The sequence below is a fragment of the Planococcus citri genome, chromosome 4, assembly GCF_950023065.1.
Source record: "Planococcus citri chromosome 4, ihPlaCitr1.1, whole genome shotgun sequence".
NCBI lineage: Eukaryota > Metazoa > Arthropoda > Insecta > Hemiptera > Pseudococcidae > Planococcus > Planococcus citri.
Window position 1 is genome coordinate 9110016 of NC_088680.1, and position 21572 is coordinate 9131587.

General features: G+C 33.8%; 1 protein-coding gene across 3 annotated transcripts in view; it reads right to left on the reverse strand.

The window, feature by feature from the left end:
* Positions 1-4992: 4992 nt before the first annotated feature.
* Positions 4993-21572, reverse strand: part of LOC135842312 (leucine-rich repeat protein SHOC-2-like) — a 43062-nt gene continuing 26482 nt past the window's right edge. For all 3 annotated transcript variants that reach the window (XM_065359706.1, XM_065359707.1, XM_065359708.1), the window contains 8 exons: positions 20853-21448; positions 13879-14047; positions 13647-13780; positions 12820-13087; positions 6424-6654; positions 6082-6306; positions 5770-5962; positions 4993-5591 (listed from right to left, as the gene is read on the reverse strand). In XM_065359706.1, coding sequence (XP_065215778.1) covers positions 5416-5591; positions 5770-5962; positions 6082-6306; positions 6424-6654; positions 12820-13087; positions 13647-13780; positions 13879-14047; positions 20853-21244 — 1788 coding nt within the window. In that variant the 5' untranslated portion in view covers positions 21245-21448 and the 3' untranslated portion in view covers positions 4993-5415. The remainder of the gene's footprint in view (positions 5592-5769; positions 5963-6081; positions 6307-6423; positions 6655-12819; positions 13088-13646; positions 13781-13878; positions 14048-20852; positions 21449-21572) is intronic.

Consider the following 21572-nt stretch of genomic DNA (forward strand, 5'->3'; position numbering starts at 1 on the left):
AATCCTTGGATTTGGTCCATTTCGATTGGAAACCCCCTATTTAGTAGTTCTTGACCCCCCCCCCCGCCAGATGACAAAAAAGTAGAACTTGAGCCCTCTAAAAAAAATGAATAAATAAAAAAGTTTGAATTATGATTTTTTTAATACATATTCTAATGCTCGGATTTTATACTTTTTTTAAATCGGGAAAGCACCCTTCGATTGTGGACTGCTCATCCTCCTTTAGATGATAAAATCTGTGTTGATTGTGGGGCCCTCTTATCCTCAAATTTAGAACCTCTAAAATAAAAATTGAGTCTTTTTTTTGTGGAAGGGGTGTAGTTGAAGCAAGCTTCAAGCAAGTGACCCCAGCGACCATAAAATACCTACTAAGATCTCTCACAAAACTTTGCACTCCACACCCCCAAACACATCTCTCTGAAAAAAGCCATTCACATTTCACACCATCACTACAAGGCCTACTTTAGTCTTTACATGTCCCTGACAGATTAATACATTTCCACATTTTTTTTCAATATAAAATGTACAATCTTAAGGGTATTATCTACCACTGCGAAAACGTTTGAAATATGAAGCCGATTTGTTTGTTATTTTCAACGTTTGTTCATAAGATTGCATGTAATTGAGTGAAGAATTTAGTCGTACTTATGTCCCGCAACCCACTCCCATCTAAACATCAGACGGGGATTTCTCCGTGAATTTTCAAAATTCTTTCAATTTTTTTTCACCAATGCTAATACTTTATCATTGAAAGCGAGGGTAGGAGGGTATGTAGCCATATTTTCTAATTTAGCTTTTCCAACAGAGATCTGAGCATCAGTAGTACCTCCATTCAATTCCCAATGACGACCACAAAATGACATAAATCAAAAATATCTCGACATACCCTCGCTTTTGAATGTTTTCTGAGTAAAATAAACCAAACCCCATGAAAATCCGTCCAATATTTTTCGCACAATCCCCGGCCAAAGTTAGTAGTTTTCATCAAAAATCACTACTGATAACAAGGGGTAGAGAATAGCCTTAAACTAGGAGGGAAAGGAGCCTGCATGAATCTTGATCAGGTTCACTGCAGAGACAGTCAGGAGCAGGGGCACCTCTTGGTGGCTACTGACCAGCGGTGTCTTGCCTCCAGGCAGAAGGGGAAAGTTTGTTGGTACTGCTACAAAGGACACCATTGCACAATATTACCTAGAAAAGAGTATCTGAAACACTTTGATATGTTTATTAGTTTCAAGCATGGTAGATAAAATATGTAGAATGTAAAATAGTAATATAGCGCAACAATATATAGCACAAGGTGGATTCACAAGCTTGGTTAGGCAATGCACTCTTGTATTTGTCGTAGTCTGCTTTACATTAATAAGTAAATCAACAAGTTGTCAAAATTGAGATGAAATAGATAGACGGTGAGTTCCAGCACCCTGAAGGCCCCTGTTGCAGATCAGCTGCTAATTTGGCACAAGGATACACGTGTCCCACGAGTAAAGGCAACACTCAGGGATGTGAACACCTATTAATGTGTGGTCCCAGAGCTGTGGGACTGGAACAGGGCTGTAAGGTAATTTATGTTGGTAAATTACAGCGGTATTTTACCATATTTTACAGTATTTTACCAAAAGTTTATTACCGTATTTTACCATAATTTACCAAACAGCCAAATTGAACACCTTTTCCCCATATTTCCTTCATAAATTTCCAAATTTCCATGGAAATTTATGATTTGAAAGTTACCAAAAATTTTCCCCATAAATTTCCAAAAAATGTCCATGGAAAATTTCCTATAATCTCTAGTAACACCTAAAACAGATGAAAATTTACTTCAGAGGCAGGTCAGAAGTTCAGAACTTCAAAGTCAAACTACAAATAACTCTTCATATCCAAATTAGTAAAATACCATAAATACCGTAAAATACCGTATTTTACCGCCGTATTTTACCAGCAAATAAATTACGGTAATTTAACAGCCCTGGACTGGAATGATTTAGGGATTGGATTTTGGTTTTGAGATTAAAATTTTTTCATTTTGGGATGGGATTCATTTCGAGATTTGTTCTTCTAAATTTCCATTTTGGTTTCAGGATTTGTACGGGGATTGAAAAAATTGTTTTGGTTCTGGGTTGAATTGGTATCGGTTTCGAGATTTCCATTTCAACCAAATTTAAGCCCAAATTGACTAATGAACCCTGATTTATGATAAATGATGTAAAATGACCATTTTTAAAAATTATATTGCAGAAAAAAGGTGAAAATTGAAATCCTGAACCCGAAACGATTTTGTTTTGGTTCTGGGATTGTTTCAGGTTCAAAATTGTATTGGTTTTGAGATCAAGAAAAATAACGGTTCAGTTTCGGGATTTGTCTCGGGATCGGATTTGAATCGGGATTTAATCGGTTCCAGTTTTGAGATCGTTTCAATCCCACAGCTCTGTGTGGTCCAAACAGCCAGACACCGCCCAGATAATAAAGATGATAAGGAAGGATGTAAGCCCCACTATGACATCACGGTTGTAGTATGTGTGACATCGAGCCCCATCACAAAGCTAAACTCTCATCTGATCTGCTAGCCCTCTTCTTCCCAATCATAAAACCTACCAGAGTCTTAGCCAGACCGATGAAGGAAAACCAAGTAGAATCAATGAGGTAAGGTATAAAGAAGGAAAACTAGGGAAAGGAAGTTCTCTTCGAGAGCTTTTGATTAAAAAAAATACTTTCCTAGTTGTCATACTTAGAAGTGAAATGAAAATTGGGAGAGCTTTTCATATTTTCTCGGTTCTCCTGAACCTAGTGGTTTTTATGGTGCGCCTCCCCGCCTCCTCCTCCACAATATGGGCGAAATAGTTCGAATTTTTATGAAGATACTGAAGATTTGATGATGTATGTACTTACTGAAAAATTGTGTGGTTGTACTTCAGTTTTTTTCAATTCCAAAAAAATGGTTTTTGGGGCATATCCCCTTTTCATGGGACCAAATCCTTTCAAAAATATTGGATTCTAGGTTTAAGTAAGATCCAAAAAAAATTATGTCGATTTTTGGACCCTCTTTTTCACTTTGGTAGGTACCTCTAACATCAAAATTGCACTTTTGCTAAATTTTTTGGGCAAGTAAGTATCTAGATCTCGTTGAGAGCGTTCGATTTAACAAAAAAAGACATTTTCAGTTGTCAAAAGAGCGAAATGAAAATCGGAGGAATTTTTCAAGTTTACTAGAGCCATCAGCCAACATTGTTAGATGGAGGGAAACTCAGAGACATTTTTTTTATTTCAAAAAGGTGATCATTCAGAAAGGTTTTGTTTAGAAATGTAAAATTGTAAAATTTATCGATTTTTTAAATGATCAACATTGTTAATGTAGTACCTACTACGGTAGGGGGTTTCAGAAAAAAGGGGTTGTTTGTAATTTTTTAAAAAATTTTTATTGCTAGCTTTACCTATTGAGAAAAATCTCAACTAAAACTGAAATTTTTCAACAAAAAAATTCACAGACCTCAATTTTTTACTCAAGTATTTTTTTTTAGGTTTATTCTTCAAATTTTTAGGAGCTTCGTACAGAGAAATCAATTTTACTTTAGGGGCTAGAGAGAGTTTTTTTTTTCTGAAAAAGAAAAGATAATAATGACATACTTATTTTAGAAAAATTCAGACATAGGAATGGGAAATTTTCAAAAAATGTCACCAACTCTGATTTTATTCTATTTCTTTGTGTTTATGGCCAAAGTAAATAAAATGTTCACAAAATGAATGAAATTCTGATTTTGAAAAATTTGAATGCTTGACTCGTCGTTTTTTTCTTTCTTTCTTTTTTCGCACGCCCTTTCTCTCTCTCCCTCCCTCCTTCCCTCCCTCTCTAAACCGAACCCCACAATTTTACCCACAATTTTAAACCATTCTGAAGTCTTCAGCTCGATTTTCAATTTTTCTCACGATTTGTGAATTTCTCCAAGAGAGACGCGACACTCAACTCATGTCTAAAAAAAAATCAAGTACAACCTGTTCTCACCTTCCCCGCCCTCCTCCCCCTCCCATAAATACGAATTTCTCAATTTTTGTATTTGTTAAAATCCTCCAGCTCGATTTCAGTTTTTTTTTTCGAATTTTTGAATTTTTCTTAAGAAACGTAGAAATTAATTTTGAGTTATGGCTGATTCTGGAGAGTTGATTCATAGTTGAGGCGATTACATGCAAGCGAACCCTTCGAAAGTGTTTCTTTTTTAAACATTAGGTTTTTTAATCGTTTGTTCCGCCTCCAAATCTCCCTAAAATGTGGATAAAATAGTTGAAACAGGTCGAAAATAGGCTCAAGTTCGATTTTTAGCAGCTCAAGTTGATTTCGGTGCTTTATGGAGAAATTCAATAATTCTGGAAGTTCAAATAGAAGAAGTCTCTTTTCTTTCCCGACCCTCGTTAGAACTTGATTTTTTGAAAATAAATTAGGTAGTTAATTTAATTCCTATTTCCTTTGAGAAACTGATTTGCCCGATGTTTTTACTTCTCCCTTCGCTTCACCAAACCTTGCTTCTCACTCTTTCAATAAATTTAATTCCTGAAGGGTAAATCAAATTTTTAATCTCATGATTGAATTCAAAATTACACTACGAAGTCATTTTTTTCATTTAATTTTTTTTTCTCACGTTCAATGTTTGTGAAATTAGCTCTAAGTTAATTCTGAAAGATAGATTAAGTTTTTAGCCTCGCATTTTAATTAGAAAGTTCACGATGAATTATTATTCTGTTCATTTTCTTGTTTTTTTTTCACGTTCAATGTTTGTTATTTTGAAATTAGCTCAAAGTAGACTTTTTCAAAACTAAAATTCACGATAAACTAGTAAAATTGAAACGGTTTGTAAATTTTAAACATTTTATTAATTATTTCGATTCAAAAAAAAAATATTTCATTAGAATCAATTCATGTCTTGGGCAAAAATACACATCTCATTACCTATATCAATAAAATTACTTCTAAAATTGAAAAAGAAGAAAAAACAAAAATGATAAGGTAGGAAATTATTTTTTTTAAAAAAAGAAAAAGAAAAAAGAGAAAAAACTAACCGCACATTGGTTCGTCGAATTATTTGTATAAAACAAGCGAATAAAAATACATTAAAAATACGAAGAAAAAAAACAACGATAAAATAAATAAAATAATTTAAATTAGAAATTGAAAAACAACTGTACTTATTCGATTTTGATTTTTTTTCAACGAATGATGAAGAACTTAATTATGAATATTGAGATTTTATGAGTGATGATGATCAAGTTGTCGTGTCATAATTAGGTATTAAATGCATGATAACATCCTTATTTAGCCTAATTTTCGTATACGTAAAAAATAAAAGGTAAAATATTGTTCTTATATAGAGATTGAGAATTTGATTTACTTATGGCACGTTTAATATAAGCAAAAGACTAGTCAAATTACACGTATTCGCCCAATGTTACTAGTGTGATTGGAGATGAATCTGTGTTATTCACGTGGTATTTTAATTCTTCGTTAGGAGCTTTTGGGCATTGGCCGACGATTTTCGTGGCGTTTCTTTTTTCTACGCTGGCGATTATCTGTTTATCGGTTTCTTTGCAGAGGACTGGGTTTCCTGAAAATAGACGAGAATTTCATAATTATTGCTTAAATTGAATTGCAGCTTTTTAGATTTAGATCATATTCTTTTAGAATAATTTTAAAGGGAAAATGAGGAAGTTTTCGATGAATCGTTCTCATTTTGAAATTTGAGACAGTTTGAAAAATATAATATTCTGAAAAGTTATACGTACCATCAAGAAAAACATATAAAGTAGCGTTGACTCCGGGTTCGTAAATACATCGATTATCTTCGATAAAATCTGGTTTCACCGTTTCGATGGCATTATTTTGTAAATGCATGAAGCAAACAACAGAGAAAATCTTATTCAATTCCGTTATCCTATTATTAGACGCGTAAAAGTAGCCTAAGGACGGTAAACGAGCCTGCAAAAGAAACACAACATGATTATGTAGATCGAGCCGGTTATCGAAGTACATATCTATCGATCAATGATTTGAGCTATGGAGTTTTTAAAAATATGAGTAGCAGATTGAATAATTACTTTGGAGGTGTCGTCCAAAGTGTGTAATAAATTATGCGAAACGTCTAGAATCTGCAGCTTAGTTAAATTATTCAGGAAATAAGCCGGAATGGTTTCCAAAAAGTTATAACTGATGTTTAAACGCTGTAAACCTTCGATTTCTCCGATCGATCCTTCCAGGATTCGTAAATCGTTGAATTCCAGTCTTAATTCTTCTATTGAGATGTTCAAAGGAGCTGTATCTGTCTGCAAAGTGAAATATAATGTTTGAAAAAATAAAAATACAGTTCATTCCTCCAAATTAGGTAGGTACTCTTTCCTTATGTGTTTGTAGTAGGTACCTTGTTCTAAATATGTACTTACTTCGAGTTTTCCAACGAATTTCTCTATTTTATTGTGGCACAATTCGACGATCTGTAATTTCCTCAAGCCTCGAATCTCCTCCAATGAAAATTCAGTCAGTTTGTTGTTAGTTAAATTTAAAAATTCTAAAGATACCAAAGATACGAGAGATCGGTTCAAATTCCATATTTCATTATCGGATAGATTCAACTTGGTCATCGATGCGCAGTTCTCAAATTCTTGACTGGACAACTGCAAAAAAAAAAAAAAAAATAGGTAAAAATCAGTTTTTATATTTTGCAGGTGAGTAAAATGATAAAGTCGTTTCAATTGATTTTTTTTTGTAATACATGAATACGAGATTGGTGATCTTTTGTGATCCAGGGGAGCGGAGGAGGGTTCTCAAATTTTATTGGAAATGATTTGATTGAATTTTATGAGCATGTATCTACTCGTGGGCTTCTGAACTTGAAAAGATAATTTTCGAAGAGAAAAAGACAGATTTTCTTCAACATTATTGACTCCACTATAACCAGCTTATTGGATACATTTGACCAAAGCCAGTAGAGACCCTCATTTGAGTTGAATGTTACTCAGAAAAATGCCAAAACTTACCAGATTTTTTCGTTTTTTTTTGTTTTTTTTTTGAAATTAGTTGTAATGATCTAAAAAAAATTGGCACAACTATGTGCCAAACAAAATATTTTCCCGGTTTCAAATTTTTCCAATTTTCTCTTACTAATTTTTTTGGAGGCTCACGATGGAGAAATTTACTGCCTACAATTATTCTACATTTCATTGGTTTTGACAACTTTGGCTACTCACGAGAAAGAATTTTCACATTACAACAAGATTAGAATGAGATTGTGTCAAATATCGTAAGGTTTCTGATTTCAAAAAATTTTCGGTAATACAAAATTTGGAAAATTTGGTAAAAACCCGTACTTTTTGGGAATTTTTGACCAAAAATGAAATTTTATGTTCTCATTGAAAACAGGTTCATTTTTTATAAAATATTTTTTTTGCCAAAATTTTTGGGATACATTAAATTTTTGACGTTACATGAAGAGTGATGAGTTGTGAGGGGGAGGGGGTGAGACTGAAACTCTCCTAACTTTTTACTTCAGACCCTCTCCTCTCAGCTCCGGCATTTCTTCGATGTGGTTCCAATAAATTTTGGAAGGGGTAGTTGGAAGCAAAAATGTTGAATAATTTTAAATCTTCAATTTTTTTTTTACTCTTTTAACCTTTGAAAATCAAATTTAAAAATAGAGCAGAATATTATCGAGAAAATTTACAATTTGTGAGGTACATAAACATCATTTTCAATAGGTATAAGAAGTTTCAACTTCAACGCCACAATTTGTACGTGCACCTTTTTTTGTTATTTTGCGCTTATTGACTTGGTGATGTTTCATTTCTGAATTTAATTTTTCATTATTGAAAATTTTTTAAAACTTGCACAGTATATAATAATTCAAATTTGCCCGAGCAAAGCGAGAGCAAAAGCTTTGAAAAACTTGATAGGTACATTAACCCTTAAAGGCCTGGATCAAACTGTAAGTGATTCAAAAAAATGCTTTCAATTTATTGAATAGGACTGACATGAATATCACTTTAATGTGTTGTATGCCCCCCTCCCCCTCAAAACCATTTCGTAAATGAAGGGTCAATTTTTTCATTTTTTTGAAAATTACGAAAAAGCAAAATACCTAATTGGCCCAAATTTGAGGTAATCTTATATAATCGCATTATTCGCATTCCACCCACCTAATTATTGAAAGCAAATCCTTGATGAGCCCCTTCCCATTTTTGGTGGGGCATAAATATGAAAAAGTTGAGGTAAAATACAGGCCAATGTCCTCCATTTGTAATTTTATGAATTTGTTAATATGCTTTCACAAAATATAATCACAAAGGGTGTACGCAGTGGGGTACAGAGCAATTTGTTCATTTTTTGATTAACTAGTTTCGTAAAAGTGGCTAAAACATGAGACACAAGCACAACAAGTACCGCATATGAGAATACACTTTACTTGAAGTACATAAAAAGTATGACAATTTATAAAATGTGTATACAAGCATGCCTCAGCTTTCTCGGGACTTTTTACTTTTAGTTGCACAAATATCTAAAGCTCATCAGAATAAATCTCACACATCATTCGTAATTTGGGTGAAGTGAAATTTTTGTACGATGATGCAGCTTACTCGACTGGAAATCATGATTAGTTATGAAAAATAATAACAACATATACAAGAATGCCTGAGCTTTTTCAGAACTTTCAGCTGTCAGCTTCTCATACCTCTAAAGCACAAATGAATAAATTTCACACTTCATTCATAATTGAATATTGATTTGGATAGCGTGTAATTTTGGTATAATGATGCCATTTACTCGACAAAGACATTGGGCCAATTGTAAGGGAATCATTTCGGATAGTGAAATTTCTGTATGATGATGCAGCTTCTTCTTCCACAAGATTGGGCACAACATTCTCATACAGAAATTTTACTATCCGAATGAATTACTAAAGATGTGTGAAATTTATACAGATGTGCTTTAGAGGTGAGAGTAGCTGGCAGCTCAAAGTTCTGAAAAAGCTCAAGCATTCTTGTATTTGTAGTTTATAATTATTGTAACTAATCATGATTCCTTTATGTTGTGCCCAATCTTTTAGTGGAGGAAGCTGCATCATAATACAGAAATTTCACTATCCAAATTAATTACGAATGAAATGTGAAATTTATACAGTGATGAGCTTTAGAGGTGAGAGTAGCTGACAGCTCAAAATTCTGAAAAAACGCAGGCATTCTTGTATGTTTGACCGTCCGCGATAAAACCGACCGCGATAAAACCGACCATCCGTTGCAAAAAATCGAAAATGTTTTTTCGCCTATTTTTGGGCCGTAAATGGTTTAGGGAACAAAAATTCCCGAAAAAAATTTTTCAATTTTTTGCGACGGATGGTCGGTTTTATCGCGGACGGTCACATATGTGATGCGCTCTGTGAAACAGGACCACAAGTCGGAAAAATCGAAATTGATTTTTTGCTTAATTATTAGAGGACTTCATTCCGAACATTTTGAGATAAAAATATCGAAAATTGGTTGAAAAATACCCGAGACACGGCGCCTCAAAGTTTTAATTTTGAAAAAATGCTTTTTGAGAAAAATCAGTTCAAAGTTTTTTTGCGTTTCCGAGCACATATTATTTTTTTACTTCAAAACCACTTCACATATCGATCTGAAATTTTAATATGTGTATCCTGGGTACCATGCGATGCTATAAAAAAAAAATTACGTCAAATGGATGGATGGTTCTGATATTATGCAAGGCATGCATAAATTCAATACTCACAAAAGTAGGAAAATGACGCAAGAAATTTGAAAAAAACGTAAAAATGTGTAAAAAGTGATAATTTTACAAAAACTCAAGACTTGAAACAGAAAATGAGTGAAACATTTTTTTTCAATTTTCGCCAGCAGCTGTACTCGAACTCGCGACCTCCGGCGTGCCAAGCTGTCACCTCAGGCACCCAGCCACCAAAACATTTTTAAAAAATGGGTTTTCTAATGGTATACAACTAATTTTATTGTGAAACTAACATAAATAACAGGAAAGACCAGAAAAACATCACCAAAACGTGGTTACTGACTTGTGATTCTTTTTACAAATCTGATATACGCTTTTATAACACATAATTAAGGACGAACTACCCAATATTTTGCGCTGAAAATTTGTACACAAGTTCTTAGAAGTGTGTTCTTTCAAAATATAACAAAACTTGAAAATTGATATTTGTCATCACAATTCGATTATTTTAATGTACTGAACAATTTCATTTTCTGACTTGTGGTCCTATTTCACAGAGCGCATCACATATACAGTTATTATTTTTTGTAACTAATCATGATTCCCTTACAATTGGCCCAATGTCTTTGTTGAGTAAATGGCATCATTATACCAAAATTACACGCTATCCAAATCAATATTCAATTATGAATGAAGTGTGAAATTTATTCATTTGTGCTTTAGAGGTATGAGAAGCTGACAGCTGAAAGTTCTGAAAAAGCTCAGGCATTCTTGTATTGTTGTTATTATTTTTCATAACTAATCATGATTTCCAGTCGAGTAAGCTGCATCATCGTACAAAAATTTCACTTCACCCAAATTACGAATGATGTGTGAGATTTATTCTGATGAGCTTTAGATACCTATTTGTGCAACTAAAAGTAAAAAGTCCCGAGAAAGCTGAGGCATGCTTGTATACACATTTTATAAATTGTCATACTTTTTATGTACTTCAAGTAAAGTGTATTCTCATATGCGGTACTTGTTGTGCTTGTGTCTCATGTTTTAGCCACTTTTACGAAACTAGTTAATCAAAAAATGAACAAATTGCTCTGTACCCCACTGCGTACACCCTTTGTGATTATATTTTGTGAAAGCATATTAACAAATTCATAAAATTACAAATGGAGGACATTGGCCTGTATTTTACCTCAACTTTTTCATATTTATGCCCCACCAAAAATGGGAAGGGGCTCATCAAGGATTTGCTTTCAATAATTAGATGGGTGGAATGCGAATAATGCGATTATATAAGATTACCTCAAATTTGGGCCAATTAGGTATTTTGCTTTTTCGTAATTTTCAAAAAAATGAAAAAATTGACCCTTCATTTACGAAATGGTTTTGAGGGGGAGGGGGGCATACAACACATTAAAGTGATATTCATGTCAGTCCTATTCAATAAATTGAAAGTATTTTTTTGAATCACTTACAGTTTGGTCAAGGCCTTTAAGGGTTAAAAAAATTTAACAATAGTTTGCAGGAAATTATATTTTTTGAAAATTAATAATTTTTCAAAAATAAAACAACGTTATATTTTTTGATGTGAGAATTCATTGTTTCAAAAACAGAAGAAAGGAAAATGATCTACCTAGCCCGAGCGACGCGAGGGCGAAAGCTGCTAGAAATTGATAATTCGAATTTCGAAACGTAAAACAACATCATTCTTGAATTTTTGATTATGCAAAAAGGTTGGTTTTCATGATTTCAACATTTTCAGTTTTCAGGAAATTATATGTAATAAGTTCTTAATTATTTTTTAAAAATATGGATGGGCCCCAAGCAAGGCGTGAAGGCGAGATCAAAAGCTTTCAAAAATTGACAATTTACATTTTTTTCAGGACATAATTTTAATTATTGTATTTTCAAATACCCCAATTTTGGCAAAAATGAGAGATTATTATTTCCGAATTTTCAGCAAAAATAAGACATTTTTAAATATTTTAGCTTTATGGTAGTATATTGACTGAAATGCATCGAAGAGAGTTTTTTTTTTTTTTTTTTGGAAAATGTCAAGTAAAACAACATTATTTTTGATGTGAGAAGTCAATTTTTTCACTTTCTAACTTTGATCGGAGAAAAGAAAAGGAAAAAATGATCTAGTTCGAGCGAAGTGAGGGCGAAAACTTTTGAAAATTTATAATCCAAGAGGTAAAAGCTCTTGGTTTTTAGTCCCTGTTTTCCCAAATTTCTCAATTATTAAAATTCTTGTGATTTTAATTTTTGATTTAAAAAATAATTTAAAACGTTCCAACCTCGACTACTTTTTTTTTTTTACTCGAGTTTGTGTGAATATGAGAAAAATGCAATTCAGAGCTTTTGCAAGTAGATACATATTATCAGTTATTAAGAGAATATTGAACTTTTTCCCCAGCAATCAAGGCGTGTACACCGTTGAGAGAGAGGGGGTGGAGGGTATTGATACTGAATTCATTCTACTTAGGTAGGTACCTATATGTATAATTTTGAAGCATCGTATCGGTCACATGTGCATAATATGTACAGTACGTAAGATGTGCAGTCATATACAGCTATGTGATTGGTATTGGTATTATCAATAATACAAATACACATATACATAAGTTATGTATTATGTACATATTATCAAGGTGATGATATTACGCAACGTCGAGAGGTAACATCATCGTATCTTTTTCCATTTTTTTTCTGTGGTACACATAAATACATACAGCAGCTATACGATGCACGTATCGTTTTTATCAAAATAAATTTCGACTTTTAAACAATCTTACTTTGTACAGTTCAATGTATTGTCAAGGTTTTCTCATTAGTATAGCTCGTAAATTGTTTACTCTCTATCCTCGATCCAAGGAAAGAGGAAAATTCTATTATGTGTACTCGATAAGAAGCCACAACCCACCACGAAAAATTTTTAATTGCACATTGGCAAAGCTTCCTACTCGATTTACTCGTTACTGAGCTGATAACGATAAGACGATGAATTCGCCGACGAGTAACTAATAAACATCTTTGCAAATATTATGAATAAGTACAATATTATTATAAGTGCGGCGATCCAGATAGGCAATATGTTTAACACGAACCTTATTTATTTGATTATTCGCCATGTCCAGATCGGACATTCGGTTTAATTTTCTAAACACGTTGTTTAAATTCGATATTCTGTTATTGGCTCCGTTAAAGAGGTTCAATCGAGTAAGATTTTTGAACGAGTCTGGTAAAGTTGAGAGCTTATTCAACGATACATCCAACCAGGCTAAGTTCGTGTTCGCCGTGTAATCTGGTAATTGTTCTTTTAACGAGTCGATGTTGTTGTTCCTCGCAATGACCAGCTTCAGGTTGAAATTATTCCTGGAAATTTACCAAAAATTAATATCTCATGAATAAAAAATAAAAAAATCCGTGATGGGGAAATTTTTGACACCTCTGTTACAATAAGTGCATATTATTTTATTTTTTATTTTGATCAATAAGATAGGTAGGTACATATTTTTCAATCAAGATCATAATTGAATATTCTGAAGCTTGTATGTATTACCTAGGTACGGCGATTATTGTACCGATATTTCAGCTTATCATCGATTATCATATACCTACACATTGGTGTATTTATTATGCATAGTTACCGTAGGAAATCTCTCTGTTTCTCTCTCTCTCTCTACTCGTGAAAAAGTAAACTGTTCTGATGAACTTTGATCAAAAATATGTTATTTTCACTTTTTATTATAATCTACTGTCTGGTTTTTAACGTATAAGTTACCCAGGTAGGTACGTCTCTCTTTAAAATATGGAATCATTTCGTAAATAAAGCTCTTACTAAGGCTTGAACCCACAAGCGAGAACTGGAGTGCTCTTCTGTTAACTCAGTTCAAAAAAAAATGTAAAATGAGAACGATTTTTTTTCACCTACCTTAAAGTATGATTTAAAGTTGTAATATTATTATCTTCTAGTATTATATTGGTCAAAGTATCAGGAAAAGTGCCATTCTCGATCACCGATAAATCACTCTCGTGGATGACCAAATTCTTGAGTTTTCTCAAGCTCTAAAAACCACCAAATGAGAAAAATAATCAATCAGCTTGAAGGTTTTTTTTTATTGCCAAAAATATATAACCTAAGAGTAAATTAATAGGTACCTTACTTTGAAATCAGAAGGAGTTACTGTCTTAATCGACGTCCTGCCGATGCTGAGGAACTGAACGTTGGGCAAGTGATCGAATATCGATCCTGGGAACTGATTTATTTTGCTGTTTTCTAGTACGAGATGAGTCACTGTGTTGGTACCGTCGAAAGTGGAGTTTGGTAATTCGCTGAAAAATCGAAAATATGTGTTAGTTGATTGATAATAATGCGATCAGGATAAGATCTTTGTTAATTTAATGTACAAAATGTTGATCATAAAAAAAATGATAATCAGGCTTCAGTGGTCTGGTAAGTGTTCCAGAACTTGGGAAAAAACTCGTCTTTCTGTGAAAAGGAGGGAGCAGAGTGAAGGATCAAGTCAGTGCTGAACTGCCCAGTGGTTCTCCAAATTCGCCATTCAAGTAAAATTCTGCCAAAAATTCTGAATTGTAATTTTCTCTTTCTTTCAGAAAAAATATAATTTTTTGTGGAAGGAGGGGAAAGTGGGTCCTCACAAAAATGAAAATTGGAGGGCGGAAAAAAGACCAGAAATAAGATTTCACTGATCACAAAATTCGATCCACCTTATCAGGGATTCGTATAGATTAGAACGGGATCACCATTTTTGGAAAGAATGTGATCTAAACCCCCCTCTCATTATCAGAAATTCAGTTTCAGCTGCCAAAAAAATTGATGTTTCCATTCTTGGCGATTTTTTGAGAGTTCAAAATTGACCATTTCCATATATTTTTTGACCATTCTGAAGCCTCCAGCACGATTATATAGATTTCTCCAGAAGATGTGGAAATCAACGTTGGTTGCTGAAAATCGAGTTGTGGCTCATTCACTTGACCTATTTGAAGAATTTATTCACATTTGAAGCGATTCCCAGGACTTATTTAATCGTAAGTGCATTTTTTTGATACTTTTTTAGAGGAAAAAATTCAGATACTTGATAAAGCATCTTGTCTGAAAACAACCCCTCTCCTACTCTTCACCTCCAACCCACCCCCTCCTACCCGAATTTCACTATTTTGAGCGATTCTGGAGTCTCACAGCTTGATTTTTGATTTCTCCGGAGTATTAAAATGTCTCTAGGAAGGGTGGAAATCACGTAATTTGGGAAGCTAAAAATCGAGTTGTGGCTTATGCTTGACCTAATTCAACGAATTGCGTTTTTTTTTTTTTTTTTTACTAGAATTCTCCACTTTAGATACCATTAAAGATAGGTATGTTGGTCAAAAAAAAAGAAAAAAAAATACTCACATTGTTCGTCTGGAAATCAATCCAAATGAGGATAAACCCTCTGCAAAGATTGAAAATGAGCCATAATTCCGTTTTTTAGCTGTCCTAATTAATTTTCGCGTCTTCTGGAAAAATCAAAAATACGACTGGAACCTCCCAAATGTCCAGAATGTGGAGAAATTTGATTTGTGGGTGGCAGAGGAGGAAGAGGAGGTATTTGTTTCAGGACTAATTTTCATAATTTTTATCGAATTAAATAATATTATACATTTTTTTTAAAGCCATAAATCACCGAAAATGATCAATAAAAAAGTAAAATTGCAGATAACTTTATTAAAAATCGAGATAACGATAATCGATCTAACAGAATAATGATGTTTTATTGAAAATCCAGATATAAATGAATCACAAAAATTGAAAAACTAATAATACCTAGACCTAAGTATACAAAAAAATATAGTTCAGTACATGAAAGAAATGCTTGAATATAAAGATCAAAACTTTTTGAAAAAATTCTGTGAAAGATACTGAACAATCGCTCTCTTGGAGATTAATTTTTTCATTCCATATTATTTGATTGTTTTTGAGCAGGGGTGGGGGGAGTGTTCTAAATGGATCTTTCTGAATATGAAAACAAAAGGGAGATCTTCTTACATAATTTTAACGTGACAAAATTTCAGAAAATCGTTCCATATCAAGATTTTAAATTCCAATTTTTCAAAATGATGAAATCTACTCAATAAAAAATAAATAATGCTCTCGAAATATTGAAGGATTGGAACATAGTGTGCATTATGATTAAAAAGAATGCACGTATCAGAAGAAACTTTAAAAGAGAATTTGAAAAAAAAATTGTACCTAGGTACTTAAAAGAACTAAAAATTATTAAAATTTCAAAAAATTCAAATTTTGTTCCAACATTGAAAAAATTATCTTCTTAGATTAGAAACAAGAACAAATGGTATTTTAAAAAAATGTTTCCAAGAAGCTCTGATCGTTAATTGACTCAAGCAACTCTTGAAAATGTTCAAAAATCCAATTTGATTTGATTGTTTGGGACGTTTTGCATCTCAAAAAATTGATGAAATTCGTCTCTGATAACGTTGAAAAAATTTAACCCCCCCCTACTCCTCTTCTTCTCCCTTAATGGAAAAAAAATCAAGGAACATCATTTCATCTGGAAAAGTGAACACCCTGAATGACTTTTAGGAATATTTTTTTGATATCAAAAACATAATTATCGCTTTTGAACTTCGTTCAAGGTTCTAAATTTCATCTTAGAATGTCTGATTGGTCTTTTCTGAAGCAGGGGTGTCTGTTTACAGGAATTTGCTGACCGAAAATCACTACACTTTTACTACTTCTTTCACTACCTTTCAAAAAAAAAATCACTACCTTCCAAAATGCTTTTTACCCACCTCCCTTCCCCTGATCAATTTTTTCATTTCTTTCATTTTTTTTTTTTTTTTGGTTTGGATTTTGTAATTTAAATAAACAAATTAAAAATAGAACGATTCAAAAATACTATAATGACAAACTGGCAAAAAAAATTAAGATCTTTTTGACAATTTCGACCAAAAAAGTGAGGCTAGAGGGCAATTTTGGCAAAAAAAAGAGCAGCAATTTTTTTTAGTAATTTTCGGAACGTTTAGAAATTTAGACCTACAAAACAGAAATTTGTGGTGTAGGTACCTATTTTGACAAAAAATTAGACATTCTGAGCAATTTTCTCCAAAAAAACAAGACTTTTTTGTCCATTTTGGCAGACAGGGTTTTCAAAGGAAGGAAAGGGAGAAAGAGACGCGGATTTTTTGAGAATTTTTTTATTCGTGATATTGATCGTCATCATCATTATTGGAAAAATAGCAATTCGAGATTTTTTCATCCGGGAAAGTGCATTTTGGAAAATTTTCAGGAACCCGAGTCGACTTGAAATGGTTTTGAGCTTGTTTGAAGACTCCAGAAATTTTTTCAGAAATTCCAGTTTTCCAAAATAATAAACACCGCGAAAACATCGACTCATACAACATATGGCATGAAAGAATTGTATCAGCAAGGATGAGATTGAAAAAAGACTTTCTTACAATAATCGGAGTATATGCACCAGAAGAGGGAAGAGAGGAACAAAGCGAAGAGTTCTACGAGCAACTACAGAGGGCAGTACAAGCAGTAAATCCAGAAGATAAATTGATAATAGCAGGAGACTTGAATGCTCAGGTAGGAGATAGGCGTGTAAAGACAGTAACTGGTATGTATGGAACAGAAGGAGTGAATACAAATGGGAAGAGACTGATAGATTTTTGCACTTTCAATGGACTGAGAATCATGAATACATTCTACCAACACAAAAAAGATCACAAGATGACTTGGAGCAATATAAGAGGACAAAGCTCAATGATCGACCATTTTATAGCCAACAAAAATGCCGCAAAGAAATTCTTGGATGTAAGAACATACAGGGGTCTAGAAATAGGCACTGACCATCATTTTGTTCAAGGATTAATGAGAATGGAAACAACAAGAATACCAGCCAGGAAAAATGAAAAGAAAATCAACACAAGAGCCCTGGATGACCCAACCAACCAATGGCTGTACCAAAGACGGATGAACATCATAAGTGAAGAAATACTAAAAAGCCAGGACATGGAAGAAGAATGAAAAAATATCAAATCCATTGTGACAAAAGTGGTAAAAGAAAGTTTAGGAATGGTTCCATGCAGAATCTGGGCAAAGCGAATAAAGAATTGGGACAACGAAATCCAAGAACTCATTCGAAAGAAACGACAGGCATTTAGGAAATTCATGAGCTCAAAAAGTGAGGTTGATGGTGAAGAATATCGAAAACAGTCGGCAAAAGTCAAGAGAAAGTCCAGGAAATTACAGAGAGAGAGCTGGGAAAATTTCATCACATTCCTGGAGCATGACACATACAAGTTACGGCCAAAGGTGTATAAGATCATAAGGAGAATTGACACAAATTTTAATGAAAGAGTGGGTTTGCCAAAAATAAAAATCAATGATGCAAAGGAATATTTTGAAGAACTCTGGAGTGATGAAAACACACAAGACATAAAGATAGAAGAGGAAATTGGAGAACCAGAAGACCGAATTTCATTTAAAGAGCTACAAGAAGCTTTGAAAACAGCAAAAAATGCAAAAGCTCCAGGAGAAGATGGCATACCAACAGAATTGTACAAATACGCAAGTGGTGAATTCAAAAGAAGACTGCTGGAATTCCTAAATAGGATGTACCAAGAAGAAAAGGTACCTGAAGAATTCAAAACAGCAATTATAATACCACTGTTCAAGAAAGGTGATATGTCAAACCTGAAAAACTACCGAGGAATAAGTCTACTCAACACCTGCTACAAGATATATGCAAAAATACTGGCAAAACAACTGGTATACTATGCAGAAGAAAAGATGTCAGAAAGTCAAAACGGATTCAGAAAAGTAAGATCATGCACTGATGCAAGTTTTACAGTAAAACTACTGATGGAAAAAAGGATTGAATACAACCTAGAAACACACATGTGCTTTATAGACCTGGAAAAATCATATGATAGGGTCAATAGAAAAAAACTGTTTGGAGTGCTAAAAGATGAAGAGATAACATATAAAATGCGAAAGGTAATAAACAGCATTTATAAGAACACCAGAATTAGAGTACAAATTGGAAATAAACTCTCAGAACAAGCAGAAATAAACAGGGGAGTCCGCCAGGGATACTCACTGTCTTGTGTTTTATTCAACATGTACATGGATCACATGGTGAAAGAATGGCAGAAAATGAAGCCAAAAGGAATCAAGACAGACAGAAGGCAGGAAATATCAACAGTACTTTTCGCAGATGATCAAGCAGTACTAGCTGAAACAGAAGATGACCTACAGAGATCAATGTACAATCTTAACAAAGACATCAGAAAAGTATGATATGAGAATATCATCAGAGAAAACAAAAACAATGGCCTTCTAAGGAAAGGAACCAGTAAGAAGCAAGATTGTAATAAACGGAAAAATCATTGAACAGGTCAACAATTTCAAATACCTGGGGAACACGATATCATACCAGGGAGAAGTAGATGTTGGTGGAAAGATTGCAAAGTTCCTGAGAGTCACAGGACTGATAAATAGGACCCTGAGAAGCAGTAAGGTGCGAAAAGAAACAAGACTGAAGGACGAAGGTGTACAATACCCTAGCAATACCAATGATGACTTATGGAAGCGAGGTCTGGGCATTGAAGAAATCTGATAAAAGAAGAATAACGGCAGCTGAGATGAAGGTCATGAGGAGAATGGCAGGGGTGACTCAGAGACAGAGTCCCATCTGAGAAAATAACAGCAGATCTCGGAGTGATGCCAGTCATGAAAAAAATAAAAAAGTATAGGTAGGAAAGATTGGAGAAATCATGTCAAAAGGATGGAGGAAACAAGATCACCAAAACAGGTCCTCCAATATACACCAACGGGGAAAAGAAGCAGAGGGAGACCAAGGAGGAAACTCACTGATACCTCAGGCTCATCCTCAACAGGTTCCACACCACAGCAGTCAGGCCAATAGGCCTACCGCTTATAAGGAAACGACGACGACGACCAAAAAATTTTATAAAGTAAGTAACTACTGTTCAAATGAACTTTGGCACTTATACTTTTCAAAATGCATCTACTGGATTTTCCACTAATTATTTTCGTTTTTCACTACCTTTCAAGCAAAATTACTGAAAACCACTACTTTCACTACGGACTTTCAAAATCTCCACTTTTTGCTGAGAAGAGAGAGGAATAGGGTTCGTTCTGACAGTAAAAATAAGAGAAAAAACTCCCTCGAAATGGACAAACAAAACGTCCAAGAATTTGGATAATATTCGAATGTGTTTTCAGTCAAGGGGAGGGGAGGAGAAGTTCTAAATACAAAGTTTGAAAAACATATTCCTTGATGTGCTTTTATGATACCTAATAATTTCAAAATGTCAACAAAATGTCAAATGTTTGATAAAGTACGAGTACGTCAAAAAACAAATGAATAAATAACAAGTCATTTTCATAATATCACACAAAAAATGACGTTTCGATAGTGGGGGGAGGGCATCCCTTCAAGAACGAAAAGTAATTCAACGTGTAAAAACTTTAAGAAGTGACAATTTTAAAATAGGTATCTTGAATTTTAAGCTCCTTTAGTGAATATTGGTGTGGGGGGGGGGGTGGTTGGTAACGGAACAATTTTAATATGATTAAGCAATCACTACGGTGAAAATTTTCAATGGGCAAGTAATAAAAACAGGCATAGACTGAAGAAAACTTCAATACTCGTCGATCAATACTAACTCACGAGACTTTTGTGAGTTCAACGAACATAATTTCTATCAACTTGACTTAATTCTAGCAGCTGATTCCACCTCGTCCGAATCGAATAATTTCACGCGATTAAAATCACACCCATTTAAATTCAAGTATAGACTGATATTCACGCTATGAAATTCGTCAGAATATGGCTCCTCCTAGACATCGAATCATAAAAATGGAATAATGGCCTCTAGGAAAATAACGACGAAAAGCATGTTTTTCGGCCATTTATACTAATCGTAAGTTATTATCATTCTCTATCTCGAATCAAAGTTCACGTGACACCTGGTACACGAGATAACATTCAAGCACACTAGCTACTCGTATGTACATTAAAAGTAAAAAGGCTAAAAATCATTCAAAGTAAGAATAAATTACTAGGTATAAGCTCATATGTGTACTTACGTCATGACGTTATGACGTAAGAAAATCCACCCAATCGAGGATCGAATATCGCTAAACTTATTCTTCTTCATATCTTCCAAATTCGAGTACTCGATGACCAAATGGATCTCGGAATGGTTATCGAATTTATTCTGCAGAACGCTGATGATTTGCGAGAAGGAGTGCATTTTTTGGCACGCAACATTTATCCAAGGTCTTTGGCGGTCTTGCGTGGTCGTGTGATGGTCGCACGTGCAAGGCGATATGTTTTTTCGTTGAGCACATGGTATCTTAATGGAATCGCCAGCGCCAGGGTTGGCGGGATTGGTTCCCAGCTCATCGTTATTGTTGCTAATTACCTCGTACGTGAAAAAACATAACAGCACATACCAACTTCGAAACGAAAATAACATATTGTATGCGAGAATTAAATTTTAATCGATTAAAATGTCATGAAATCTAAATAAAATAAATACTGTAGTGTGAGAGAGAAAAACTAAACGCTTTGGTTTGGCTTATAGCGCGTTAAGATTTTAAGCCATAAAATTTTTGATCGCATTAAAACAGTTGGTATGTGGATGGTTTAGTTGATCATTTCTTTGGCGGTGAATGGATATCTGAAACAGAAATATATCGAGAGGGTTAGATTTAATGCAATATTGAGGTATTTAATCGTGCAATACACTTTTTTGAGTAACCCCCCCCCCAATCAAAAATTGACTCTTCAGTTTTCTATTTGGT